General features: G+C 48.1%; 5 protein-coding genes across 5 annotated transcripts in view; 2 read left to right on the forward strand and 3 right to left on the reverse strand.

The window, feature by feature from the left end:
* LOC135814825 (vacuolar protein sorting-associated protein 33B-like) overlaps positions 1-2,518 on the forward strand; it is a 32,970-nt gene extending 30,452 nt beyond the window's left edge. The window contains exons 21-22 of the mRNA XM_065328004.1: positions 1,047-1,142; positions 1,538-2,518. Coding sequence (XP_065184076.1) covers positions 1,047-1,142; positions 1,538-1,614 — 173 coding nt within the window. The 3' untranslated portion in view covers positions 1,615-2,518. The remainder of the gene's footprint in view (positions 1-1,046; positions 1,143-1,537) is intronic.
* A 1,304-nt stretch (positions 2,519-3,822) lies between these two features.
* Positions 3,823-6,424, reverse strand: LOC135814826 (serine/threonine-protein kinase B-raf-like). Its single transcript, XM_065328005.1, has 2 exons — positions 5,350-6,424; positions 3,823-4,646 (listed from the first exon to the last, which is right to left on the reverse strand). The coding sequence occupies exons 1-2, from the start codon at positions 6,229-6,231 to the stop codon at positions 4,203-4,205; spliced, it is 1,326 nt and encodes a 441-aa protein (XP_065184077.1). The 5' UTR covers positions 6,232-6,424; the 3' UTR covers positions 3,823-4,202.
* Positions 6,425-7,313: 889 nt separating this feature from the next.
* LOC135814828 (uncharacterized) lies at positions 7,314-9,668 on the reverse strand. Its single transcript, XM_065328008.1, has 3 exons — positions 9,297-9,668; positions 8,324-8,473; positions 7,314-7,958 (listed from the first exon to the last, which is right to left on the reverse strand). Exons 1-3 carry the CDS (start codon positions 9,543-9,545, stop codon positions 7,740-7,742), a joined length of 618 nt encoding a protein of 205 aa, XP_065184080.1. The 5' UTR covers positions 9,546-9,668; the 3' UTR covers positions 7,314-7,739.
* A 2,713-nt stretch (positions 9,669-12,381) lies between these two features.
* On the reverse strand, positions 12,382-17,381 carry LOC135814827 (ganglioside GM2 activator-like). The gene is made up of 5 exons (XM_065328007.1): positions 16,943-17,381; positions 15,597-15,721; positions 14,821-14,891; positions 13,935-14,097; positions 12,382-12,882 (listed from the first exon to the last, which is right to left on the reverse strand). The coding sequence occupies exons 1-5, from the start codon at positions 17,118-17,120 to the stop codon at positions 12,790-12,792; spliced, it is 630 nt and encodes a 209-aa protein (XP_065184079.1). The 5' UTR covers positions 17,121-17,381; the 3' UTR covers positions 12,382-12,789.
* Positions 17,382-20,032: 2,651 nt separating this feature from the next.
* LOC135814829 (collagen alpha-1(XXII) chain-like) overlaps positions 20,033-27,367 on the forward strand; it is a 31,713-nt gene continuing 24,378 nt past the window's right edge. The window contains exons 1-10 of the mRNA XM_065328009.1: positions 20,033-21,028; positions 22,069-22,134; positions 22,969-23,570; positions 24,026-24,058; positions 24,358-24,408; positions 24,752-24,796; positions 25,511-25,672; positions 25,993-26,031; positions 26,267-26,311; positions 27,168-27,272. Coding sequence (XP_065184081.1) covers positions 20,959-21,028; positions 22,069-22,134; positions 22,969-23,570; positions 24,026-24,058; positions 24,358-24,408; positions 24,752-24,796; positions 25,511-25,672; positions 25,993-26,031; positions 26,267-26,311; positions 27,168-27,272 — 1,218 coding nt within the window. The 5' untranslated portion in view covers positions 20,033-20,958. The remainder of the gene's footprint in view (positions 21,029-22,068; positions 22,135-22,968; positions 23,571-24,025; positions 24,059-24,357; positions 24,409-24,751; positions 24,797-25,510; positions 25,673-25,992; positions 26,032-26,266; positions 26,312-27,167; positions 27,273-27,367) is intronic.

The raw sequence follows: 27,367 nt of genomic DNA on the forward strand, positions 1-27,367 counted from the left end.
TGCAGGGCCAACACTGTGCAGGGCCACAAGTCTCATGACTAAAGTGTGATGACTCACTTGCGCAATGACAAGGGATAATAGAGAGTTGATGCAAAGCACAAAATGTTTCGAGTGATGCAATTCTAACTGCTTGCACGTTATTGTATGTGTGTGTGTGTGTGTGTGTGTGTGTGTATGTGTGTGTGTGTGTTTGCGTATATGTGTGTTTTGTGTGCGCGCGTGCATGTGTGTGTGTGTTTGCGTATGTGTATGTTTTGTGTGCGCACGTGCTTGCATGTGTGTGTGTGTGTGTGTGTGTGTGTGTGTGTGTGTGTGTGTGTGTGTGTGTGTGTGTGTGTGTGTGTGTGTGTGTGTGTGTGTGTGTGTGTGTGTGTGTGTGTGTATGTGTGTGTATGTCCATATGTGTGTGTGTACCTGCATTGGTGTGTGGGCCCTGTGTGGGGCATGTGTATGTGGTGTGTGCACCTGCGTTGGTGTGTGGGCCCTGTGTGGGGCATGTGTATGTGGTGTGTGTACCTGCGTTGGTGTGTGGGCCCTGTGTGGGGCATGTGTATGTGGTGTGTGCACCTGCATTGGTGTGTGGGCCCTGTGTGGGGCATGTGTATGTGGTGTGTGCACCTGCGTTGGTGTGTGGGCCCTGTGTGGGGCATGTGTATGTGGTGTGTGTACCTGCGTTGGTGTGTGGGCCCTGTGTGGGGCATGTGTATGTGGTGTGTGCACCTGCGTTGGTGTGTGGGCCCTGTGTGGGGCATGTGTATGTGGTGTGTGCACCTGCGTTGGTGTGTGGGCCCTGTGTGGGGCATGTGTATGTGGTGTGTGTGCCTGCTTTGGTGTGTGGGCCCTGTGTGGGGCATGTGTATGTGTGGTGTGTGCACCTGCGTTGGTGTGTGGGGCATGTGTATGTGGTGTGTGTACCTGCGTTGGTGTGTGGGCCCTGTGTGGGGCATGTGTATGTGGTGTGTGTACCTGCGTTGGTGTGTGGGCCCTGTGTGGGGCATGTGTATGTGTGGTATGTGTACATACTTGCATGTCCGTACGTACTACAGAAGCAGGTGTAGGAAGAAGTATCACCGTTGTCTACTTCATCGGCGGCTGCACCTTCTCTGAGGTGAATGCACTTCGCTTCATTGCACAGCAGACAGGTGGGTACAATGAATCAATGGTTATGTTGCTGAGACTTACTCTGCTTGTCGTTTCCTTCTGTCGTTGTCTGAACCAGGGAGTACTAAAAAACGTTTTTCTTGTACTCCCTACAAGTCTGAATAACTACTCACAAACACTCATTGCTACATCTATGCTCTTTTAAAGCATGGTAGCCTTGAGCACAAGCTCTGGCTCGATCTCATGTCAGATGTGCTTGGATGCTCCAGACTGCTTGCACTACCATTTGCACCCACTGCTTGGACTCACTGCTTGGATCATCGGAGCAAATTATGCGGGTAGATTTGACTCGTATTCAGTTGGCACTTTCCACCACGGTGTACACTTTTTAACACGCCTTTCCCATCCTCTTCATTCTTCTTATTTCGCTGTTCAGGTAAGCAAATCCTCGTCGCCACCACCAATCTCTGCCAGGGTACTACCATGCTTCAGGACATAATCAAATACACATGATCCATTCTACGCAAGGTCTTGCCCGACATCATGAAATTCGCATAATACATTCTACGCAAGATCTTGCCCGACATCATGAAATTCACATGATACATTCTACGCAAGATCTTGCCCGACATCATGAAATTCACATGATACTTGCTTTCTACAGTGTCCTGCTGACAGTCACCTTGACTCGATGTACATCACCGCTCAGCCACCAAATGCTTTGGCCTTGAAATGGAAACTCTTTAGTAGGAATCGTTGTGACCACTTCCTTGCCTATAAGGCCCTGCCACAGTCAGTCAGATACCAATAGCCGTTGCAGCTGGTTGCTATTTCCGATTGTCGTGTACTTTGATATTGAGGAGATACTGCCACACGATACGATGCGTTTAGCCTGCAGGATCCATTGGGAACCGACGAACTTTGATATCGCTTCCATCAAAGAATGAGAGTTTTTGCCACTCTATATCAAGGACTGGCTGACCAGTACATGCAATTGATGAGGCGATTCTCTCTGCCCATGCTTCTTCATGATTTTTACCCTTTTTTAAATTACTACCTTGACACACTTGCACCAACACCTGATTTCAATTGGTTTGTTTTTAAAAAGTCTGCCGGTTTCCGCTTCATGTACCTTCTTATTTGCAATCTTGTACCCGTAGGGCCTGGAGCTCAGCACTCACACACTACCCGTAGGGCCTGGAGCTCAGCACTCACACACATGTTATTTTTAATTCAATTGCTTGTTAATCCAGTTTAGCTGGCTGGTTTTAGTCAGGTGTTGGCACTGGTTTGCTACTCACTACTTATCGCTTGCCATCACACGTGTAGATCTGCACACACAGCATTGCCTTGTACTAGTTGTAGGTAGTTTTGAAATGTACAAATGTAGCCTTTTTGTAGAATTCAGTGGATTTGATTGCTCGCCACGATCTTTCGAGAGAGAGAAGGGGGGGGGGGGTCATGTACTCTTGACGCCAAACAACAAAAGAAGCACCGCGTTCAATGCTGGTACAGCACAGGTCAATCACCGTCAAAAGTGCTTGCTACAAAAATGCGCATGTTATAGGTTGAGTATTACGCTCCCACACCTCCGCTTGGCTGAGGACTGTTTCTCGTTAGCGGTTTGTTTCTCGGAATCAGAGAGCACTATGACTTTGATCAAGAGTACATAACCCCCCAGAGTGTGCAACTCCACTATGGGTGCTGTCCCGACAGAATTTCAAGTTGACGTCATTTTGATGATGCAATGCGCACTGTACACGGATTATCAGACGAATCCGGAACCTGTGGTTGACCGAAGCCGATCGATCCTGTACAAATTATTGCAAAGAAAAACGTGTGGTGCGTTGACACCCGTACACATGTTGTAAATCACTGCTGCAAGGAGCATTGCGTCATAAATAATGACGTCAACTTGAAATTCTGTCGGGACAACAGGGTATGTGGGAGTTGCACACTCTGGGGGGTTATGTACTCTTGCTTTGATCATAACCTGTCCCCAGGGAAAATTGCGGAAAAAAATCGCAAAAAACGCGGGGAAAAACGCGGCATAATATGGCATAATTTGCGGTGAATTTGCGGTAAATATGCGGTGAATAATATTGATGTGCGGCAATTTTCAGTGAGTATGTAGTGAAATCAATCAGTTACAAGTCTCTGGTGTAAGCACTCGTCATATTTGAGTAAAAAGCCGCCACGATGAGACGTTGCTGACCGAACAGTGCACTGTGTGTACATGTAGTGCAACAAAAAAGTTCAAAAAACGCGGTCTTTTAAAAAATCGCAAAAAACGCGGCCGCGGAATCGCAATTTTCCCCGGGGACAGCATAACCCCAAGACTATGCTACGGTTTCCTGCTTCAAAACCCGCTTTCCTCGGAGACTTCGGACCGTTTTCAACTGTAGGAAAGCTCAAGTTCGGATCGTCATTTCATTTCATAATTGAAGGCAGCGCGCTGCACAGGGCATCCATAGCTCAGAGTTGCACCCTCTTGGGGTTATGTCCCCTTGCGTTGATGCTTTGTCGTTCAGTTGTATACTTCATCGCAATGGGTTTGTCCAGTCACTCTGAGCACCACTGATGATGAGACCTAACACTATCGGAACAGCTAGATCTGTTTAGAGATCGAGAATGCACATGCTAGACGCACCAGTAGACACCACGGCACACCCAGAATACCATACCAGAGCATTGGCCACTTCAACAACACGGGGGACAGAGTTGAGCACAAAGATAATGATGTGAACATCAGCCAGAATTCTGTACTGGTCAAGGACAAACAAATTCGGAATATCATTATGAGAATGGACATATAGAAAACTTGTCAAGATGACATGGTCTGGGGATATCAGCCATATATGGAAGAGAAACGATGGTACTGTTATAACACAGAAAATATTTTTTTGTGTGTGGTATGATCATAAATCAGCTAAAATATAAAATTTTCATACAATGAACCCATGTCGTTTTCTCAGGCAAAGTTTCGAAATGTGATCAACTTGGGTGTTAAAAATATGTCAAGAGAAAAAAGAATCCACAGAAGGATATTATTCAAATGAAAAATGAGACAGTCAAGAAAAAATTGAAAGAGATATCCGTTGCTAGGAGTTATCCGTTAGGTTGGGGAGCGAACGACTTCGCTCGAATTTGGGAATGTTTGACCCGAGAGCTTTCAGGGTTTCGTGAATGTAGGGAAAGAGAGGTCGCTTCTCGCGGTCGTAGCAGGCGCACTCTCGGAACAGCTGCTTGAATGCTCGCGGTGTGTCCTTGCGTGCCTTGTCGTCGCTCGGACGCAACAAGCCATTGCCGATCATGAACAGCAGCTGATCACGGCTACCCACTTGCGTGTAGGGCAGCTCGGACGACATCAGCTCGTACATGACAATGCCGAAAGCGTACACGTCAGATGCGTACGAGTAGGGATTAGCTGGCTTCATGCGAATGATCTCCGGTGCCATCCATAGTATGGAGCCGGCTGGGCTGATTTTACCCTTGCCATCGCCGCCAAAAGACATTTGAATAGTGGCCAGTCCAAAGTCACCAACCTGAACGAATGCAGAGAAAAACAATCGAAATGTACAGATTGTAAGAAGATGTAGTGCTGCATGCCACGCAGAACAATGTATGTACGTGCACACACACACACTGCAGAAGAAGGAGGATTATGAGGCACACCGGTACTAGCGAGACTGGCCTGGTCTTGTTCCACACACCTGCTAATGTAAGAGATGCTCAATCGCAACGTGTACAGTAATAGTAGTACGGTACATGATAAACTGCGCACCAGATAGCCCCGGCGGTGGGAACAGAAAGCGGACTGCCGCACAGCCAGCATACAGTGCAGTCGAGTTTAGCACTGTATACCACTGTGCCACACAGCCAGCATACAATGCAGTCAAACCTAGCACTGTGTAACACTGTGCTGCTAGACAGCAATATGACTCTGCTCCACGGGATTGCAACACAACACAAAACACTGCACTACGTATTATCCGTCAGGTATTTCGAATGTTGAAACAAATGAGGTTTGGCTAAACGGTAGCCGCCAGAGAAGGCCGCATACCTACTCATTGTGTCAGGAACTAAAAACACACACAAAGCAGCAGATTCGAATCCAGGCTGTTGCACCCCTCCCCAATGTCAATACACACACACACACACACACACGGGCACGCAGACACACACACAAACACACTGTGGCTCGCACAACCACATAGGCACACCTACGGGCAGGCTTTAATAACTTACTTTAACGGTCTTGTCCTCTAAAAGGAAGATATTGTTGGACTTGAGGTCTCTGTGCAAGATACGACGCGCATGCAAGTATTCCATCGCTAACGCCGTCTGTCTAGCAATTTCCGTTAAATCTTGCATAGAGTCCTGCAGCTCATTGACATGCAAGTGCTGGTACAAAGAGGAACCTTCGCACCACTGTGTAATTATTGCCAATGACGGTTCCACAATGCAGCCGACGAAAAATAGAACATTGGTGTGGCGTGTCTTGCGGAGCACGGATATTTCGTTACGGAATGCAAGAATCTGCGATGGTGATGGTTTTGCCACGTTCAGCACCTTTATGGCTACATCTCCATGCCAATAACCTTTGAACACTGTTCCAAATGCTCCAGCACCAATACGCTGTCCCCAGTGGACGTCATCACGAACAACTTCCCAGTCCTTCCATCCAGTACGACGTGATTCTGGACTGGCACTCTCTGAGTCTACAGACACATCACTAGATAGGACACTATGTGCACTGGGCACACTCTTCGCTCGCTTTCTCTGAGCACCGGGTCCGGGACCTCGAGGCCCTCTGGGCTGCGTTGAGACCTTTTTACTCTTCCTCTTATTGGTCTGAACACAGATTGCTGACCTATCTACTGGTGCTACACATGCAGTAACGGCTGCAGCGCCACATCTGCTGGGAAGAATTCGTAGCAGAAGCCGTTCCTGTGCCTGATGTTCACTGATTGTTCGCAATATATCCGAGTACTCCTCGTCATATGTGCTTCCTGAGGATGTGTCAGTAAACTCCTGCTCCAATCTCTCCTTTGTCTCTAAGTACATACGAATAATCTGCTGAACTTGTTTGAGTTTGTCCAAATCGCTCATGGACGAGTCGAACTCCATGCTCGACTCCACATGTTCAACAGAGCAAACAACTCCCTAAACCATACACTACTTCACTGTCTCCTCCAGAACACAGCTACGAACGGGTCACAATGATCACAAAATTCACCTCTGGTCGTTGAAGACAGAAGAAATGTGTAGCGCCATTTTGAAATTATCCACACCACTAAAAACTGTCAAGAAAAGTGGCGCGGTATCTGTGTGTTGCCTTTTGATTTCGAAGTACTGTAGCCACATACTGACATAGCTGTACATGTAGCCTTCATCACTGCATGCACTGGCTTTTCACGGGCACAGGTGCATGGTGTACCTGGTGTACGGGGTCATCATCATCCCAACTGAACTGATCACACCCGCGGTAGATCTACACATTTTGTACGTAGATCTGCTGTGTACTGGACCCGCTGCTGCGGCGCTGGATCATGTCACAACAACGCGGTACAACCTACACTGTGATGTCACACGGTGACTCGCAGCACTTCACCCGGTAAACTACACGCGTGCGCGTGTATCGTCACTAAACATCATGACATACTACATTTTTGTAGTACATTGAAAACCCAAATTGTGTTTCTTGTTGCAGCAGACCAGTAGCAGCAAGAGTACGGGGGGTTATGTACTCTTGGTAGCAGTAATATCTTGATGTTCTGAGCCCCTGAAGGCCATGATTATAGAAATAGATAGATGGGCAAGTCGGTCCATTACCTGATTGAAAAGAGGAAGCAGCACTGCATGTAGTGCATGAGAGTGCAGTGTGACATGATGTTGACGCTGGCTGGATATTGAAGAACAATGCACCCTCCGGTTCCCCCCCCCCCCCCCCCACATATGCACTCTTCACAATCATGATTGTGGAATACCCATTATACCGAACACTATCCATACGTGACAAAGGTACTACAGGCACCATGCACAAGGAGTTCGCACCGTCGTGGCCTCTTCTTCCTCATTGCGGATGACACCGCAGTATGGAATAAATGAACACATTCTTCAACACCAGCAGAGCGAAGATGCACATCAAGCCCACAAACACATGCATGTACCATGTAGACGCACTATAGCACATACACAACACTTCATCGTCAATTTGCCACGGGGTTGTCATGTCAGATTCGGGTTAAACATGAAATACTTCAAAACAAAACAAAACGAAATAATAATAAAAACAGGGGGGGGGGGATCCGGGAGGGGAAGAACACGAGAATAGTCCATACGGTGTTGGGTACAAAGAAGAAGCCTCAACAGGAGTCAAAGTAAAAAACAATGGCGTGACGCAATGAAACACAGCAGGTTAGCAGCATAAAAAGGCAAGACATGAGCAGGTGCAGTCCCGGGATGAGGATCATCCAAGGCGAACAACGCAATGGCGACCGACATCTAAAACCCCGGCCCGGGCACAGGCAAGGTGCAGTCACGTTGTCGAAAACTTTTTCATTTTTTTCGGGTGTGCAGGCAGCGATGCAGGGAGTGCAGAGTGGAGCGGGTGGTGATATACAGTGCGCTACGTGCTATGTACACGTGTTTACAGTGCATGTCTCACCACGCCGACAGATAACACCCCTGCTCTGTCCAGCACTAGAGCACGTTGTGGCATTGTTGTAAAGGTAGCACGCGTCCGGCCGACCATACGACGAGCCGGCGAACGCCAGCTCCCTTTCTCGCGGGCAATTGAATGCTGCCAGGCCAGCATAGCGAAAGTCCAGCTGCACAGGTGGGCCATCGTACCCCTGTGCACAGCAAGGTACACCCGTAAACACAGGGTTAAAACAACAATCATACACAGTGATGAGTGGCAGGGGGGGGGGTAAACGAATCTCACGTTTTTCTGACCATGCTTCATGTCTGAATGCAGTACATGTAGCATCCACATGTATATGGGGTATCGTCATTATACAGTCAATGACGCTCCTATTACCGGTATGCAGACTAGCCGTGACACCACATCAGCTACCGGCCCGACAAGCCTGCAACCCAGAGTCAGTTGTGCGGAGTGCAAATGTGTGCACTAAGTTAACTACAGAATGCTGACACAACTGTATCTAAGCAGACCGATAATAGCAGGCAGGAGAGACACAGTCGTCAGAAGACTCACAGCATATTTCGAGCCCTGGATGACACCAGGAAGGAAGAACGGGCAACACTGGATGACGTGCTGACACAGTGACACGCACGGCCGACAATCCGTACTCTCACTGTCCTGTGCTTTGACACGTACTGCGCAAGCCCATTCCTGGTACGTTCTCTGCGAACAAAGAAAGAAAACACAGTCCGTAAAACTAACAGGAACCTTCTGGCCAGATGAAAATCTGATAACATTACGACTCCTATAGAGCTTTCCTGGTGGCTTACTACACTGTACACGCCGTACACGCACACCAGAGCACACTTCCCGGTAGCTTACTGCACACTGTACAAGCACACCAGTGCTGGCTACTACTGAGTACTAGATGCAGGCTCTGCTTTAGCCTTTAGCACACACTGACGTGAATGCCATAAATGGCAATGATCGGATGCGGATGTGCGCGAATTGTCCGTACAGACACAGCACTAAATAATTCCACTGGTGCAGTTCGAAAGGTACACTGTACATGATCCAGAGTACTTGCAAGCCCGAGTCTTGGTTTCTTTGTACGGGTAGAGTCCCGATAGTACATGATGCTGTTTGATAAAGCAGATCTTCAGTCCTGTCGCATGTGCCTGTGCACAATGCCTAGACCTATAGGATTAACATCTAGCATGGCCCAGGTCCTGCGTTGGCAGGATTCAGCCTGTAGTACATCGACATGGCTATTTTACACCAGTGGGCTTGCAATATTGACAAGGACATGGCATCAAGTAACTTTGATGAACTTCGGTGTGAGCTCTGTAACTGCATTGTGGTTTCTAGTGTGTATGTTCTCCGAAGTGGAGATGGATAATGCATGGCGGCTGAGTCAGTAATTTGTTCATGCACTGAGTTCCAGTACACGTACATGTACACGTGTACATAATTGGGAAGTTTCTCTTCTGTTCCTCTTCTGTCTATGGAGTACATACATCGCATAGTCACACGATTTACTACTCACCAAGCAGCAGTGCTTGTCACGACCTTGCATGACCACGTTCAGCACTCGCGACAGAAGTGCTTCCAACTGTCGGTAAGCCCGCTCCGCCTCCACATCTCCCTGGCATTCCAAGCAGCCCGATGGTTTGGCAATATTACAGAAGGAGTAGGCACGTCCGGGTGTGGTTTGATTCGCACACTTACATGTCAAGGCACTGATGTTGGGTACTGAAAATACTATCACCAGCAAGAGGAAGATGAGTCTGGCCATTGCCACCTCCTACGGCGTGACGACCCATCGACCCCCAAGCCAAAACGCAAATCAAGGCAACTTCAAATCAGACATTCACTATTCCAGCACTCTGTTCCCGGAATAACTGATAAACTGTATCGCATTATCGGATTCCTTCTTCAAACGATGCAAAAATGACGTATTTTCAACGCAAGAAATCACATGATTTCTCACGAAGATACACTCACGATCACTCACTCAGCTCAGATCAGGGACTCTGCTTTTTGCTGATTTTGACTGATTTTTGTCGAATATGGCCATTCACAAAGTCAATGTCAATGATCCTTCATTTGTAAAGTGCCATACTTCTCTTCGTTGGATATAGTACTTATGTCGCAGTTGTGACTACCCCGGAGACAGACGTTCTTGGTGGTTACCAGTTACTAACGTTACATGACGCATGTCAGCAGGCTGGTTGCTATTTGGGAGGTGCGCCTACCCTTTTTAGGCCTTCTGCATATATCAGCGAAAGTGACTGTCGAATGGATCTATGGAATTATTTGCCCCAGAAATCAGGGAGTACTAGCACTACAACTAGTTACTTGTAGTAGTAGATTTTTGTTCATGGTCTGTCCGATGGCGGTTTGGTGGTTGCCTTCGGCAAGCCGTGGATCTACATTGTACACGCTGAGCCATATCGGTATGCCTCCGGCCCGGGGGAGTCCTAATAGTAATACAACAAGGGACTGTCTGCCTGACTCAGTGACTGGTGACTGGCTACATACATACGGTATGGTTCGTGAAAGCCTTGTTTGTTATACATTGTACAGTCACTATACATCATACCGGTACATGTACAGTAAAACCGATCTTTACCGGACGGCCCTGGTGCAGCCGAATCTATCCTGATACACAATTTTGACACATGATTCCTCTTCGGATACCGGGAGGCATGCGCGACCCACAATATGCATGTCAAAATAATGATTAGCATGAAGTCATATGAAGTCATCTTTAGTGAGACCAAGTCCATTATGTTTATGTACATGGACAAGGTATATTCACACACACACGGGCGCACACACACACACACTTGACACACACACACACATGCCACACACACATACATGAATGCGTGTGCGCTCTATGTGTATGCATGCAGTTCAAGCTGCAAACTAGGGTCGTACCGCGACCTGCAGAAGGCTTCCGCGCGCGCGCGCGCGGGTGAAAGTTCATACAGTAGTTCACTTGTGACAGGTAAAACTGGACGTGGTGCATGAAATCCGTTCCGCTTTCCGTGTTCGCCTTCTCCGCTTGTTGTGGTGAGTTTTCTATGGCAGCCCGTCCGTGCATGAGAATATGTCCGGTCTAGACCGGATTCCGCTTGATCCAGGATCTTGAAACCCAGGCCAGTTTACGGTACGTTCTGTAACTCTGAACCACATACGTTTCGATGGAGAAGGGCCAGAGATCTTGCATAGGACATCGCTATTTCCACAAAATGGAAATTGTAGTAATATCTCCACCAGGGAGTCGTATAATACCAATATACATGTAATTATTTTACGACTCCCTAATCTCCACTGAAACTCACCCGTAGGGTACGCCGTAGACCGAGGTGGCTGTAACTTTAAGGTCCGGATAAGAGAGATCTGCGTATATCACGAACAACTGATATTAGATGCTGGCTACAAATTACAATGGAATGAAGGGGCAGTAAAGACTCGGAACCTTGTGTGTGTGTGTGTGCATGTGTGTGTGTACGTGTGTATGTGCACAACTTGCCTCCTCTTCTCCCCACCTCTAAACTGAAGTATTGCACTTAGCACTGAGTCCTCCATGACTTCACCCCAACTTCATTCCATCATTAATTTTCATGTATACTTCAAAGTGTTATGTTGTTCTGTTATCTTGCATGAACAAGGACAAAAGACAAAGGAAACTAATAAAACTACAAGGATAAGCGTTGGTACAAAGAAGGCAGTACAGAGACGGGAATCGCGAGAGTGTCCAGATGCATACGCATAGAATCCTAGTTAGGTAGGACACGGATATGTGCACAAAGTATGTACATGAAATTGTACATTTAATCGTATGGTGCGAGATCCTGGACATCTCGACCTGTTTCAGTGTACATTGCCTCGGGTAGGTGAAGTCTTGAATAAACGGTGCTGTCTGGAGTACATAGCCAAGAGTATGCATCTCATATCCCCACCCACGGCGGGATTTTTTCATTGCATTGAGTGTATGATGTACATGTAGGGCTTTCTGCGCTTAGCACTTGTTATGTGCAATGCAGTGTCAGTGTATCAGGTTCAGAGTGCATGGGTCTACTATAATATGCTTTCTGCTTCAACGACCTGAGCTGTGATGCACATGTACAAGTTCTTTGCACTTTTGACCTCTGGCTATGCAGTGTGGCATCAGGGGGCCAAACTCCTGCACCAGAATGATGCCATGAAACCTTCCGCCATGGGCCGAGGCATCGCCAAGTTACATACACTTGGTTATGCACTCTTTTGGTATTCTTATTTTTATAATGGTGTTTCACCCATGCGCTCACATGCATGCCGGGACTGTGGCAATGACTCGATCAACGGCGTTGATCGCCCATCACTGTACTGTTGTTGTGTGCTACATGTACAGTTGTGCTCACTGAAATCCGACCCAAAGTACAAAGCTGACGCCCTGGACCAGTTCCGATTACATCATTGTATGCGTACATGTGTACGTCCAGCTGAATTCATTCCACTTCCAGGGCGTCAAGGGCCGTGGAAGCTGAGGGCGCCAGCTTTGCACGTTGGGTCGGATTTCAGTGAGCGTAACTGTAGTTGGATTACAAAACCCTGCACATGCACAGGGTTGAAACCTGGGCTTGGTGCCACCATTTGGTGTCCTGCGAAGGTTCTTTAAAAATTTAATTTGATGAACAGCAGTGACAGTAGTAGCAGCAGGAGTAAAGAATTGAAAGTTATTTGACTACTTGTGGAGAGTGAAGAGTTCCACTTGTACTAGTGTTTTAGTCATTACACATAGTAAGTTTAAAGGAGTTGAACTAGACTATTCTATTTATATTTATTCTATTTAACTTCGATCATCGCTCTGAAGACATCCAAAAGGGAACAGTGAAATGTGAAGTATCAATTGAAATCCAAATTCAACCCATCATCGAAAGCCATTATTCACCTAAAAATTCCAGCTCAAGCATGGTCAAATGCTGTGACAGTGTGGTGGATTGTGACTGGAATGATTGCTGAATTCTCCTAACGTTGTCTAAATCTGTTTAGCCGGCAACCTTGAGGGAAACGTATGCCTCCAAGCATGCAATGGTTTTGCCGGCAGAGTCGGTGAGCTGGGCCTTGCCGTGATAGTCACCCTGAGCCGGGACATTCAAGTAAAGAAAAACAACAGCAGCAAGAGATCACACTAAGGAAAAGAACGAACTTCCGCTTGGCTCCTCGCACGGAACACTCTCGACACAACATTTCCATGTGTACTTTCACATCGCCTTCTCATCACGTGGAAATCAGACACGGCCACGTAGGAACGGTTGTGAATACAAGTGCTGCAAGCACTTGTACTGAAGTATTCACAACCTTTCCTACGTGGCCGCCACGTTTGTGCATAAACAGTACCCAACAGCAGCCCACAGCAGCAATATCAATCTTCCTGCTCCGCATGTAGTCCGGTTTCTCTGAATTCGATGTCACTTTATCGTGATCTACCTTTACTACATGTTCAGAATTTCTAACGTACAAGTATGTCAACGTTAGACTCGGATGGAGAGCCAAGGATTAATTTATAAAAAGTAAAAAGGACCAAGAACTACAAGTTACACTATAATGTCCACCAACACCACCAGTTACTAAACAATCAGCTCATGCGATAACTCCTTATGTCATTTCTATAACTTGGAACCTTCCAAGTTGGAAGGCTGTTGGAGTGCGCATCCAAGATGTGCTAGAGCTGTTAGCCAGTTAGTTGTAGAACGTCAGTACCATCGGTCAGTGTCGTGCAATGTTATCGCTGATTGTTTAGTAACTGGTGGTGTTAGTGGATATTATAGTGTAACTTGTAGTTCCTTGGTACAAGTATGTAGTAATTAATTGTGCATACATTGGTGACCGTAAGTAAAAGCTCTGACCCCATAAATATGACAGCCTTGCAAGGCGCTTTAGCACTACAGACATTGCATTGTACAGTGAGCCTGTCTCTGATGTATTCATTAGTTTGGGTTTTACTTGGTACTATTGCAGTTCGTGTACCCGGTGACGTTAGTTGAAAATTGAAATGGCATTAGTTTTGTTCTAAGAGAGAGAGAGGAGAGAGAGAGAGAGAGAGAGAGAGAGAGAGAGAGAGAGAGAGAGAGAGAGAGAGAGAGAGAGAGAGAGAGAGAGAGAGAGAGAGAGAGAGAGAGATCATACTTACATTTGCCAGCCAGCTGGGCAGAGAGCCGACCTGGATATTGATGGACGTGGATGGCAGGCTGTAATTACCAGCGGCGAAGGGACAGTGGCAAGGGATATTGTGCTCCTTCAGGATCTCTGGGCAGTCTCCCGACGGCAGGAATGTGCACAGGTCATCGTAGTCACTGCCAGGGGACAGCAGAGGGACCGACAGGACACAAACATGCGCTAATAAGTTGAATGTCACGGTGCGGTAGCATCCTGTCAGCGGGTGTTGAATTTCCTCCACTACTGTAACCAATACAAAGGCTGCGGGAGACTGTTGAGGGGCTAGAATGTGGCTTTTTTCAAGTACATTAATTTTCAGTCATTGCAGTTTCAACTGATAGAAAAGATTCCTCGGAGGTGTCAGTCGCATATTGCACTGTACTAGTTGTGGATTACGTTTCATAGAAGGGTGACTCTGTTGTCCAAGTGATCATATCAACCGAGTAGGAGGTTGAGGTTTGCCATCCTACTCTACTTTGGCCAGAGACCCATGGGCACATTTTGAATTCTGGGTCACCCATGGGCACATTTCGAATTCTGGGTTCGTGTCCGGAACTCTGGATGTCGTTTTAGCCTCCCCTGCGTGGATGTCTGTGTTGGTTCAGGTGGTGTTTTCAGGCACTGCGAGCATGGGCAAAAATCATTTCAAAAGAAACACTGCTCGTGTGAGAGTCACTCCGACTGACTTTTCTGCGTCCGTAGGGACACTGCCACCATCGAGGATCAAGCTGCCATAGAAAACTGTTATGTGTTTGTCACACACCAATGAACGGCATCGCAGGAGTTCACTATGGACATTCCAGATAGTCATGTATAGCACAAAGAGGAAGTGTGTGCATGCAGCGATAGGCCGTACATACCATGAGCCAATCTGGTCAATACATGGGATCTTGATCCAAACACCAACCTTCTTGTACAGCTCAACAGATGCCTGTGCAATGATCACAGCACGCAATAATTAAAGAATGGGCATCACTATACATGTATAGCTTTCGCCGCCACTGCACAAGGCGAGAGCATTGAAAGTCAAATAAAGTGCATGTATCAAGCCCGTTCTCTCTCATGGTGGTGTCATGGGGAATTACTGCAGTGCATATTGCTTGAAGTACCAACTGGCATGTAGGGCGGCCCGGGGGAGAGAATGGGATGGGATCCAAGTAAGGGTCCGGGGTATTCCCTGGCAGGTCGAGGGGTCCAGGGCCACTGCGGAGGTGAGTAAGGGATCAGCACCACCGTGGCAGCTTCAGGGTACTGTATCCGCACAGGCTTCATCTCCGAGGATATACAGCGATGGCATGCATGTGATGGTTAGGCTGTTTTGGCACAGTTTTCAACAGGGATCCCCTAGTCTGCAGCTATGTGTCCTGGTGCCTGTGCTGCACCGGCAAGGGGATTTCCGGGCCGCCTGAAAACGCTGCTGGAAAACTAACCAAGAGTGCATACAGAGCTTACCAGGAGCCCGGCACTGGTTGCGTGCTCTTGATACTAACTTTAGTATTGCACGTGATGGCCAATGAAGTCCAGCCCATGCTTTTGTGCAGGCATGCCTGCACAGAACAATGCCCTTGCTAAGCTGTGCGGCGCCAGGGGCTGGATTTCATTTCCCACCAGCTGTGCATGGACATCATTATTGTACCTTGATTGGTGAAGCGATGGAAGCTGATGAGATGACAGCTGCACTGGCAGTAATGTTACCAGGCAGTGGGATAGGATCCGGGCTGATAGACAAGCTTTTCAGCTGAGCGATTCCCTCGCCACCACCTGAAAGACCAAAGGGAGGAAAGAACTATGCTGAAATGTTCGAAAGACAAATACCCCCGAGGACATTCATGGTTGCATTATTATTGAAATTCTCACTAAAACTGAGATCGGGACATAAGTATAGTATTTTAACGTATACTGTACTCGCACGATTAGTGCCCCGGGGGCACTATTTTCTTCAATGTCCATCACAGATATGGGGCACTATTCAAAAGAGGGCACATAATCATTTTGACAGCAACCTGCCACACATCATGCGCACCATGCTCTGCAGGGTGTGGAACGTGAATTCAGCAAAACTCATTTTCTCCCTTCAGTTCAAAACACGAAGGCATTTCGGATGCTGTGCAACATGATTGTAATTTTCGGTGTTGGGGGACCTGGCAAGTTTCAGGTGTAAAATGTAGAATTAGGTCACCGGCATTCCATTCACATCAGGTGAATCTAAATTTAATAGGTGCCTGGTTTCTCTACCGAAACGTATACCGAAGATAACGTGTTATACAGTAATCAACCGTTCAGATTGTTCAGGTTTTGATAATTATAACCGGCATTCTGCATGTCCGACATGTAGCAGACACGCGCGAGTGCTGTCAAGAAAGTGTGAAATCTACACTAAGGCTGTGTTTACATGAGAAATTTCAACCCGGGTCGAGTTCAGCCCGGGTTGAAAGTCTGTACGATAGACAAAAGAGGTGAGCGTTTACATGAAGACAGTTGACCCGGGTCAAATACTGATATGCCGCCAAAAGTCCACTTCTACAGTCCTCTATGGTCACGTGAATCCGTTCGCGCGAAATTTGCATGTGCAGTGCTGTTCAAACCTGGCGCGAGATACGCACAGAAGTACGTTTGTACGATTTTCTTGACCCGGGTTGGTTTCAACCCTCCCCTTGGGGGGAGGGTTGAAATCAACCCGGGGCGAAATTTCAACCCGGGTCAAGCGCAATGCGTCATGTAAACGCGCCATTCACTTTGTGCACATGGGGGGTTGAAATCTGACCCGGGTCGAACTCAACCCGGGTTGAAACGCCTCATGTAAACACAGCCTTAAACTTAAAAAAGTCCGATGAATGCGTAAATTCTAGCGGGTGAACTAGAATTTCTGCCTTCACTTCGGAATGGGCGGAGTTAGATTCCGTGGATTCTGACGAAGAAATCTGTGAACGGTGTATGCATGGTGGGGAATTCTAGAATGCACGGCACGTTCAGACCACTTACTGCAGTCGTCCCATTTGAACTCGTACGGAGATTCTGGGCTCTCCAGATCTCTAGAGAACTGCTGCGGTAGGCTCAGCAGGTGTTTGAAGGCGTCCAAAGTGTCCTCGATGGAAGCGAAAGGTGTCGCCGAGCTGCACACGGCAGTCAGGACCACGATTAGAATGATTTGCCTCAGCATGATGCCGGTGATCGCCTGGATCTGGTGGCTGTGCCGGTTGTACAACACCACGGGACGTGAGAGACGGCAAAATCACAGCAAGCTCCTCGCACCTCAGCGATATCTCAGTACAGCAACGAAACGTTGGGGCTTTATCAGCTGAGGAGCCCTGAAAGGTAGTACAGCTAGCTATGCCAGGCGCATTCACCGACCGTGTCTGACTGTTGAGAGAGTTCAGGAGGCCGAACAGGCCCACATTTGGAAGTCGAACCATAACGGGCCAGGCACGCCAAGGTAGCATAAAGACATGGCCAATAGTGACCGACACTGCCAGTGACACTAAACTACTATTACTGAAGTCGTAAAGACCTAAACTGCAGGCTAAAGACAGACAGAGTAAGTGACACTTGAAAATAGCTGGGGCATGCAGAACTGTCCATAACGTCGTCAGACGCGAATCATGTGATGCCCGTCTAGTAGTAGTAGATCTACGTCTCAGTGACTCTTGCCGTCTTGGTCTCTAGCCTGCCCATGCACAGTGCACGGCACAGCAGCACAAGACGTCTGCAACAAACATACAGGCAGCGGCATGACCCCACCCGGTACCCCACACCACTGCACACCCACCGGCGCAAGCCAAGGGAAGACTCTGATGATGAAACTCAATAGACCTTATTCCTGAAGACTGTGAAGTAAGTAATAGTTAGTTGTTGGCATGATGACACTCTTCCGCTTCCTCCCTGATTATGAGACACTTTATGACTCATAATCTGATTGGGCCGTACATCTTATGCTCGCAAGATAATGACATTGTGTCCAGGTGTCGCCCACTACACTTGTAAGCGTACTTTCAAAGTTTGTACTTCAGTCTTGAAGTAAACAACCAAGACTAATAATTATTATTACTAGTATCGAATATGAGCAAGCGCCTGGAAGGACCAAAATGTTGCGAGTTACGACTAACAGTCCACCAAGGTAACGAGATAATAACACGGTCAGATATTGCAACAATAAGGCACACACCTGACAGGAACGACCTCAGTGACAGTTTGACACCAAGCAGCCTCCAACACATCTTACTTTGTCATCTACGAAGCGCAAACTAACAACCTTCAGTTCCAACTTGGACTGCTCAGGTACTAGGTGCGGAAAGTTCCGAAGAGGGGAAGGGAAGCGCCAGATGTGCACGAACTATGCCCCACGGCAACAAAGCCGAATGTCGAATGTTACAGGTCCGCTGCTGAGGATGATGACGAGACTAGTAAGACCATTGGACAAACCGGTCCAACTACACCTCAACAACACAAAGCACCACCCAACTACATGTAATTCCTTGGGAAGCTCGAAGGGAGTGTACGTGACTACGTGTGTGTAAAATACATAAAGAGGCAAAGCCAAGCGAAGACGTGGCAAACCGAAAAGTCAATATCCCCACCATACCAGTCCCGATTACCTTCGACGTTCCTTCCCGTACTGTTTCCTTGAATTGTGGAACAGCCTCCCCGGTCCGAGGACGCCTTTCCCCGTCTGGCCAATCACTCTCCACTCACAGCTTCTAAAAAAAGGTGTCAACAAACACATCTCAGACCAGCCATGGTCTTGGGACGTGCTTTGAAGCCCATCATATAATTGATCGTCTCATTATTCTTTCCAGATCACACCTCTCGGTTTTGGGGATGTGCACTGAAGCACCCCATACTAACGGTATACTGTTCTCTCGTGGTCACCACTCTCCCTATTACCTTTATTGTACTACTAAACATAAAAATGTTATTTATCACTCCCTTAGTATTGACTCACATAGATTTTTGCCATACCTAAGCAGTCAAATATTCCTGCATATTTCACTCCTTAGGGCTATATTGACTGCTTATATTTGACTGCTTAGGCCAGTTAGGGGTTGCGCAGTTGAACGGTGCCTAGTGCTAGTGCAGCATTGTCACTGCATGAGTAGGTGGTGGTGCAACGGTTGTGCAATCATACTCGGGATTCATGAGGTTGTCGTTCTGGAATTTGAAATACGGACTGTTTGTCGTGATAAATCTAATATTGACTGTATTGCGCTTTAGATTTTCTTCCGTTTTTGTCTTTTGGTGCGTTACCGGCATGGCGATTCTGAGACCTATTGCCAGTATTGGTCAGTGGAGTGCCTGTAGCCTCACCAGCACTGCTACTATCTGTGACTGTGGCGACCACGGTACCATTCAATGTCTCGTCCTCCTCTAACCGTACCCCAACTCTCTCTCTCTCAGCTCTCTTTTTATCTGTCTTTTCTTACTCTTTTTTCTTTGTCAGCTTTCCCCGATCCTGGTGTTATGTTGCTTTTCAAATAAATAAAAATAAAAATAAATCCTACTTCGACGTACATGTACAGCCGGTACCTATGACTTGTAGACCCGCGGGAAAGTAGGACTGTTACAATAGACTGATGTATTTCGTCAAGGGGTTTTGGATTGTTGCCTACCAGGGAGTAGTAACATGGTAACTCCCTGTTCTGTTGCCTACTACACTAGTACTACTAGTACAGTTGCTAATGAGGTTCGTCTTGACTTGTAACCAAACCGATGTCGTAAATATAAGTATTACTATTACTATTAGTTATAACCATGAATGATAACAAGTAAAGCCACTAAAGGGGATCGGGCCGGGAGACCTGTACAGTACTGTACTAGGCTAGCTGTAGAGCACAGACTCAGTACAGGCTAGCAAGAGTAGATATCTACTCTTGCTAGTCTGTACTGTGTCACATGCACAGTGTGTGACTCCCTGGTTACAAAATACTGCAGCTTCTGTCGTCAAGGTGTTATTATTCTGACTTCGTCATGTCACTCGTGCACATCACGTCATGTGGCAGAGTTGTAAAATTTGCACATCGGTATGGACCATGTACCAGTGAAGTGTTCAGGACATGACAAGACATGCGACAGCTACATGTAGCGCATGGTGTTGGCACGCTAAAAATGAGATACGATGCCTGTTTCGCCGTCGGCTTGGTGGTGGCAGACTGGTGACTGCAGAAATATGTAGCATTGCAAACCTGCACTCGTCTCTAGCTTTGGCTTCGATGGCGCTGATCGCTGGACCTTTTTAGTTATGAAGAAGTCTTTGTCAGTTTGTGCGCAAGCCTAGCAGCCAAGCGCAGTGCGCGGTGTGCTGGTTTTACGTTATAATAGTCAGCTCGTTGAGCACATGGTCACCAATACCGACGGACAGACCACGCACAAGCTCTTCGACCAGCCTGTCTGTCAGTGTCAATCACGATGCAGCATGCAGAGCTATGGCGAAGTCAATCATGCTCCCGCTCCGGAGTCGCTTCAAGCGGAGCAGAGCCGCCGGAGTTTGCGTCCCGTTCGGTCGCCTCGGCTTACATTTACAATGCAAGACACTACCAAGAGGATCCGATCCTGCTCCCTATCTTGGAAAGCGCAGCACCGCTGTAGACCGAAGTCGACGTCGGCAGCCTGTACCCCGTACCGTTCCATTCATTCGCTACTCGTCCGTAGACCTACGAGCGTAGATCTGCACCAGTGTTCTGCCGAGCGTCGACGGATAGCATTGGTATGGTAAGGTAGATAAGCTTTGCCATGTCCATAGCCTAGGAGTTTACCAGGCCAGGGCTGAAAGCGACTTGGCATGACGAATGGATAACAGCTGAGGTCGACGAATTTCACAACGCACCGTCAATTCGAGAGCGTTTGAGAATTTCATCGGTGGGAGGCAGAAGATTTGCAGAAGTTTCGGAGCACGTGGAGCACGCTGATAGCAGCGTGAGAACAGGACTCTGTGGTCTCCTGCCCCTCTGACTCTGGTCATCATTGACTTGGCAGACTGTGTGCCCGGCTCACTAGCCACGTGTAGCATGGGGAACGGGATTGGACATCGCACCGCTAGCCATAGCTGGCTGATAGTACTCCTGTTGTCCAGTGTAGGTAAGTAGTTTTTGTAGGCACGCAACAAGTAATCCAGCCAACCAACTACGTATGCCCCAACCTCACACACACACACACACACACACACACACACACACACACACACGCACACACACGTACACACACGTACACACACGTACACACACGTACACACGTACACACACACACCACACCACACACGTACACACACACATGCACACAGAGTCTGTTGAAGGTTCAGGGTTCGGTGATTTTAAAAGGCAAGAGGTCGGAGTATGTTGCATCCCAACAACGTGATCAACCACAGCCTGATCATCGATCATCCACAAGACCAACTGTAACCGGGAGGATACGAGTGGGCAGGACCACACACTTGTCCCTCACAGCATCTGTCCAGCACTGACTATGTAAACAATGTACTGTCGTGGACATGGAAATCCGGTCGGAGGTCAAGCGGCCCAGGGCGCTGGCCATGCAGCCGTGAGTACGCATACAACCAACACGTGCACTGCATGCAGCGTTCTGTACGCACTGAGGGCGCCGGCCCCAAGTCATTTGACCGGATTTCCATGTCCACGACAGTAGTTCTCTGCGTAGAGTCACCAAGGAATTTGATCCGACCTGGTTGAACAGTCTGATCTAACTCAATCATGAGTACAGGGCTATGCACACTTGCTTCTATGGTACCTTTATCACCGTGAGACATAGCACTGCGGTACCAAATTCACACGTGCATATTCGGTACCACTCAATCCGTATAGTGATGATCCAACTCAGATTATGTAGGTGAGTGATACAGATAAGTCTGTCACGCCAGTATACCTCTGCAGCCCCCACTGTGCCAGTATGCCTCTGCAGCCCCCACTGTGCCAGTATGCCTCTGCAGCCCCCACTGTGCCAGTATGCCTCTGCAGCCCCCACTGTGCCAGTATGCCTCTGCAGCCCGCACTGTGCCAGTATGCCTCTGCAGCCCGCACTGTGCCAGTATGCCTCTGCAACCCCGGCATGCTGTACTGCTTGCTGAGCACATTCTCTGGTTGTATGTTCACCCTTGATTTCAGGTCTATTGACTGCACAGGAAGCTGCAGGTAGGCAATGTGAACGCTCCAGTTCCGGCACCTACTCAGGTAAGGAAATCATGCAAGCAGAACGGCTCAGTGCACTGGGGAGAACAGAAGGCAAGGCCGAAACGCAGCATGGAATGGGCAGAGTCGGGGCTACATTGCACAGTTGCGTTCAATGAAAGCTGATCTCATCAATATGCCACCACCCTGCACCAATGCACAGCCCGATATTTGCAAGTCTGGGGTTGCACAGTGGCTAACGCATTCTCCCACTCGCACTATCCACAACCAGATTTCATAGTGCAGACTGTGACTGTACCCTTCACCGAGAATAGCGCTAGTGGTAGTGCCGGTGCAGCATGGGAACGCCGTACAAGGTACACCATGGAATCATATGCTAAGTGCGCAGTACCAGTATTGGCTTGTACCAGCCAGAAACAACATTCCTGCTGCTATAGTATTGCATGTACAGGGTTCTAGCCGGGTCAAATCATGAGTAGGGGGGGGGGGGGGGGGCATGGGAAACAGTTACACCGTAACCCATTTTTCCATTTTCCAAAATTGTCCTGCCATGCAAAAGACAACGTACAGGGCGAACCCCCGACTTCACTCCAGACATATGTGCCTCTTTGGACCCTCCAGTACGTGTGTGGCAGTAGTGGATATTGACTGAATTTTCGTTGGATAGCATGAAAAACACAAAAAATCGACGAATGAGTGGGGGGGGGGGGCGCAGACAGAGTAGGGGGGGGGGGGCTGCGCCGCCCCCCCCCCCCTACCCCCCCCCTTTGGCTAGAACACTTATGTATACATGCGTATGTCCATGTGCCAGCTTGCATGCCCCTGTATCCACGCTCCACACGTGCTCTTGTATGACACTATCATGACTATGCTCAGGCTCACTTGACTTGATCGGTCTTCTCGGCATCAGTCAACTTCCGCAGGGCGTGACCACGACATTCTACTTTGACGGCAACAGCGTTCTGCTGGCGTATCGCCTCAGCTCACACTCCTCCTCAAGCTCTCCGGTGCGACGTCTGTTCACCACGCCAAGCAACGTTCCGCCGACATTCTCCATAAGCACGGTCATCAAGCTGAGCCCGGCTGCCCGTGCCAGCAACTGGTGTCTGCTCAAAGTCACCGACGCGGCCAACAGTAACGTTCTGACGCTGGAGCTGCACGGCACAACCAGTGAGCTCGTCGTCCAGTTTGAGTCGGCCGTCAGCACGCAAGTATCACGTGTGGATGCTACTGATCTGTTCGATGCACGTTGGCACAGGCTAGTAATATCTGTGAACGGCCGTGTGATCAAGTGGATCGTTGACTGCCAGTTGACCGGCAGTGCCCGCGCCGAGCATGCTGCCCTGGCCATCCCGCATGATGGCAATGTTTACGTGGCCGTGCAGCGGTCCAGTCGCAACCGCGGCGTGGAAGTGTCCATCCAGGACATTACCTATCACTGTTCACCCACCGCTGCCGAGGAGCAGCAATGCAACAGGGTAAGAGTGGTTTTCTACATGTACATGTAGTTATCAACACACTACTTTGAAACAAAACGGGTATCTCTGATTCTTTCTTGTTCTTTTGACTTCATTACGATCAGTTCAGCCAGGTACTCTGAGCTCCGCTGACGAGACCTAACAAGGTTGAAACAGCTAGCTGTCCGGAGATTATGCGGCTATTAGAGTATTACTATGCGGCTATTAGAGTATTACTATTAGAGTATTACTATGCGGCTATTAGAGTATTACTTTGAAGTACTGCAGCTCACGTATAACTGTTAGCTGTGAAAAATTGCCTCCGATGGACATACATGTATGTACATCATGCGGCATAGCAACCATGGAGAATGTTGCAGGCAAGTGTTGTACACATCGTGCAAACTCTCGTTGCATGAGTGTATTGCTGTGTCCCCGGTTGATTTCTTGTTTTGTTCGTGTCGGTGCGTGTCCAGATATTTCCAGTGTCATTTCCCGAAGAGCCACAGGTAAGCCTGAGCTTCACGTAAGCACCTGGTGTAGCTGTGAGCTCACTGGGATGTTGAAAACGGCTGCGTAGCCGATTTCCGCAGCTCACTCCGCTTGTACACATATGGAACTCAATGTTGTGCTGCGCCTCCTCACAGGCATACTGTCATAGTGATGGGTAACCATGCCGAATGAAGTGTGACGCGGCACTTTGATGTCATACTGTAGTACTTCACTAGCACAATTTGATGCGTTCTTGGCGGCCGGTTCCACTGCATCATGATGTTAACTTGGTGAATTGTTGCACTGTTGAATACAGAGAGATGATCCTGGATACTTCGATGGCAGAGCAGGAGGTCCTGTAGTCAAGGTACGCTGGAGACATAGGATATACAAGTACAATTTTAATTATGGAGTAGCATCAGCAACAGCAGAGTGTTGCACCAACCCTGACTCGGGCCTCTAGGATTAGGTTTCTGGTTCATCAGAGGCCGGGGGTGCCGTACCGAGCCGGATGTTTCTATCAATGGGCATGGTTATTGTCTGTGCATATGCAGAGATAATGATCATGGTAAGAAAATCAAATTCACTTCTCCAGCTCATTATTTTCCTGTAGTTTTTTTTTTTTTACTATTTTTTCTTCTTTCCAGGGCCCTGACCCGATGCTTACATGGATGTGGCTGTGTGTTATGTTCGTATTCTCACATGCGCAGGGAGAGAAAGGTGACCACGGCGAGCCTGGAATACAAGGTCCAGTTGTACGTACTAGTACTCTGAAGTGCTAGATAGGAACCACATGCACATTGTGCTCAGTCCGTATGGCTGGTACTGTAAAACGGGTAACTATTGCGATGTAAAAATGTTTGCGAATTTTGCAAGAGGCCCCGAATCGCAAACTTTGAACAACGCAAACTCGCGCCATGTAAAGTTCAAAGAAGTATGTATTCAATATGTATTCAATCGCAAACATTAAACAGCGCAAACCAGTCTCAATTTGTAAAACGCAAACATTTATTGTCGCAAACATTACCTGTTTTACAGTATTAGTTTATCAAACAACCAGCCGTCACCAACTGTGATATTCCGTAGCTACAGACCGTCACATGTGTAGCGTAAACCCGCTGAAACTGGCCCGGCTACCTCAAGTTAAGCCAGCTAAGCCAGTGGGTAGGCACGGAAATGACGTAACCCGCCGACTCGATTTCGCTCGTATAACCACCTCACCGCAGTCAGTGGCAACATGGTTGATTGAAGGACTAGTCATTCGGCTACCTGCTAGCCAGCTGGACTAGCTGCTATGCTCCGGCGTTTTCATCCTATTACAACATGCTGTGCTTGAAGTATATACCGTACAGTGTACTCGGTTTCGATTTCTTGCTTCACTGCAAACGTCATGCCGCAGTAGGGCATGCATCCATCTGTCCCGGGCTGAGCGTGTCCTTGTCATATTATGTACAACTTATCCTGTCCAGGGACAACCAGGTCTGGATGGCTCATCCAAGCCAGGTCCACCCGGCCCGCCCGGATTACAAGGACCAGCCGGGCCTCCAGGCCCCCCTGGACCACACGGGACACCGACGTTGTCGCCAAGCGGGCACGTGCCACTGGGCGGTTTCGATCACGTCCCTGTCAATGTAAGACTTGAGTGATGGGAGTGTGTACATGTACTAACACATCACAGGCACTTCCCTTTGCTTACAAAATTTAGTGTGCTGCTACGTCACAGTACTGTGTCTCGCACCCTCGCCGGCACTAGGGACTACATATGCTACTGTGGCATATGGTATACTGTGCTACACTCGCCCTGAGTGTAGCCGGTACAGTAACTAATGCGGATGTGAAAACTATGCTTTTTTATACATGTAATGCTTGCGCAAGTCAATCAAGGCGCGAGTACGCGAGTATCCTTGGTGCACAAAACGAAAGCTTACATGCTGTTATGCTACATGCACAGGGCCATCCGAACGACGGTGCTTGGACAAGTGTGCAGGAGGTAAATCTCACATTCTGATTAGCAATGTGCTTATCACATTCACACCATGCACTGGGTATTTCACGAAATGTCTTTCCAGGTTGCGGCATGTATTCAGTGCTAGTACCTGTAGTCACAATAAAACCAATTCGGTGATCACCCTGTTTTGTTTTTTGTAGGGTGTTGGACTGACATGTTAGAGGTTATCCAGTCGTAGAAAAGTTGCATCGTGGTGTGTTTCTATGTGCTTTGGCAGGGCCCTCCAGGTCCAGCTGGTGAGAGAGGAGACGCTGGCGAAAAGGTTAGTTAGCAGCACCAAGACCGGTAGTTGAGATATCCGCACAGTCAAGCTCCTTATCGACAACTGCATGGACAAAATTGTGGACGGCTATGAGAGCCGAATACCTGGCAGTGCAATGATGCATGTGCCACTATATTCATTATTGTGAAAGTGGTTTGTGTGCATATTTGAACTGATGTTCAGTTGTCTTGGTAACCGTTCCCCCAAGGACTTGCGATGGTAATTACTAACATGCTGGACGTTAGAAAGGCCTGCCTTGTGAACTCGTGTCCGTTTCCTTCGCCAACTGGTCGAAGTCGCTTGCGGCAGGTTTGCAGCATGCACAATTGCGAATGCCATGTGATGTGTTTTAAGCTATCCGGAACCCTGCATGGCTCATCCGGATATTTCAGAAGGAAAATACATGGAGTTAACAAAGGTCCAGCTGTGTTGGAACCGACTGATGGAATTCTCACAAACAACGGCAAAGAACTTCAAGTAGCTGTGGATAACAAAAGGACATTTGTGGCTATGCACATGTGCACATTGCTCAGAGAGGAGGGCATGGGTAGTGGCCATGAAATACTGTAAAAGCAGAAATTTTCGGTGGTGTTTTATTTTTGGTAACTTTGGTGCCGAATTTTTTGCCGAAAATAAAACGCACCGAAAAGTTCGGTATAGTACTAGTACACTTTAATACCTGGAAAGTGGGTTTACCGAAAATTTCCCTCCACCGAACCGCCGATTTTGGAGAATACCGAAAATTTCTGCTTTTACAGTACTATTTTTGGTAGTGCTAGGGGAAACTGTTTATTGCTTCTGTTCCCTGTCTTTGCTGATTGGTGCCTGCCATTAACATTGCTTCTTCTCAATGCAGGGCGAAACCGGAGTGAAGGGAGACCAAGGACCTCGGGGCATACAAGGTCGGCCCGGGGTGCAAGGCCCCATTGGCTACCCAGGCGCACCTGGCAAATCTGTGAAGGTACATGGGCAGCAGTGCCTTGCGATGGAATGCCGGGTCAATGTATGCATTGTGTACACATGCGTGCATGCCAGATATCCAGGCAGGGCTAGAAC

This window comes from Sycon ciliatum, chromosome 4, assembly GCF_964019385.1.
Source record: "Sycon ciliatum chromosome 4, ocSycCili1.1, whole genome shotgun sequence".
Classification (NCBI taxonomy): domain Eukaryota; kingdom Metazoa; phylum Porifera; class Calcarea; order Leucosolenida; family Sycettidae; genus Sycon; species Sycon ciliatum.

Excerpts from the sequence above, each read along its gene's own strand:
- LOC135814826 (XM_065328005.1), bottom strand. The coding sequence starts at position 6,231 with ATGGAGTTCGACTCGTCCATGAGCGATTTGGACAAACTCAAACAAGTT. Across the intron at positions 4,647-5,349 it reads TAGAGGACAAGACCGTTAAA|GTTGGTGACTTTGGACTGGC; the intron begins GTAAGTTATTAA and ends GCATTCGTTCAG.
- LOC135814828 (XM_065328008.1), bottom strand. The coding sequence starts at position 9,545 with ATGGCCAGACTCATCTTCCTCTTGCTGGTGATAGTATTTTCAGTACCC. Across the intron at positions 8,474-9,296 it reads GTGACAAGCACTGCTGCTTG|AGAACGTACCAGGAATGGGC; the intron begins GTGAGTAGTAAA and ends CTTTGTTCGCAG. Across the intron at positions 7,959-8,323 it reads TCCAGGGCTCGAAATATGCT|GGGTACGATGGCCCACCTGT; the intron begins GTGAGTCTTCTG and ends TGCTGTGCACAG.
- LOC135814827 (XM_065328007.1), bottom strand. The coding sequence starts at position 17,120 with ATGCTGAGGCAAATCATTCTAATCGTGGTCCTGACTGCCGTGTGCAGC. Across the intron at positions 15,722-16,942 it reads GTTCAAATGGGACGACTGCA|GTGGTGGCGAGGGAATCGCT; the intron begins GTAAGTGGTCTG and ends TTGGTCTTTCAG. Across the intron at positions 14,098-14,820 it reads ATTGACCAGATTGGCTCATG|TGACTACGATGACCTGTGCA; the intron begins GTATGTACGGCC and ends GTCCCCTGGCAG.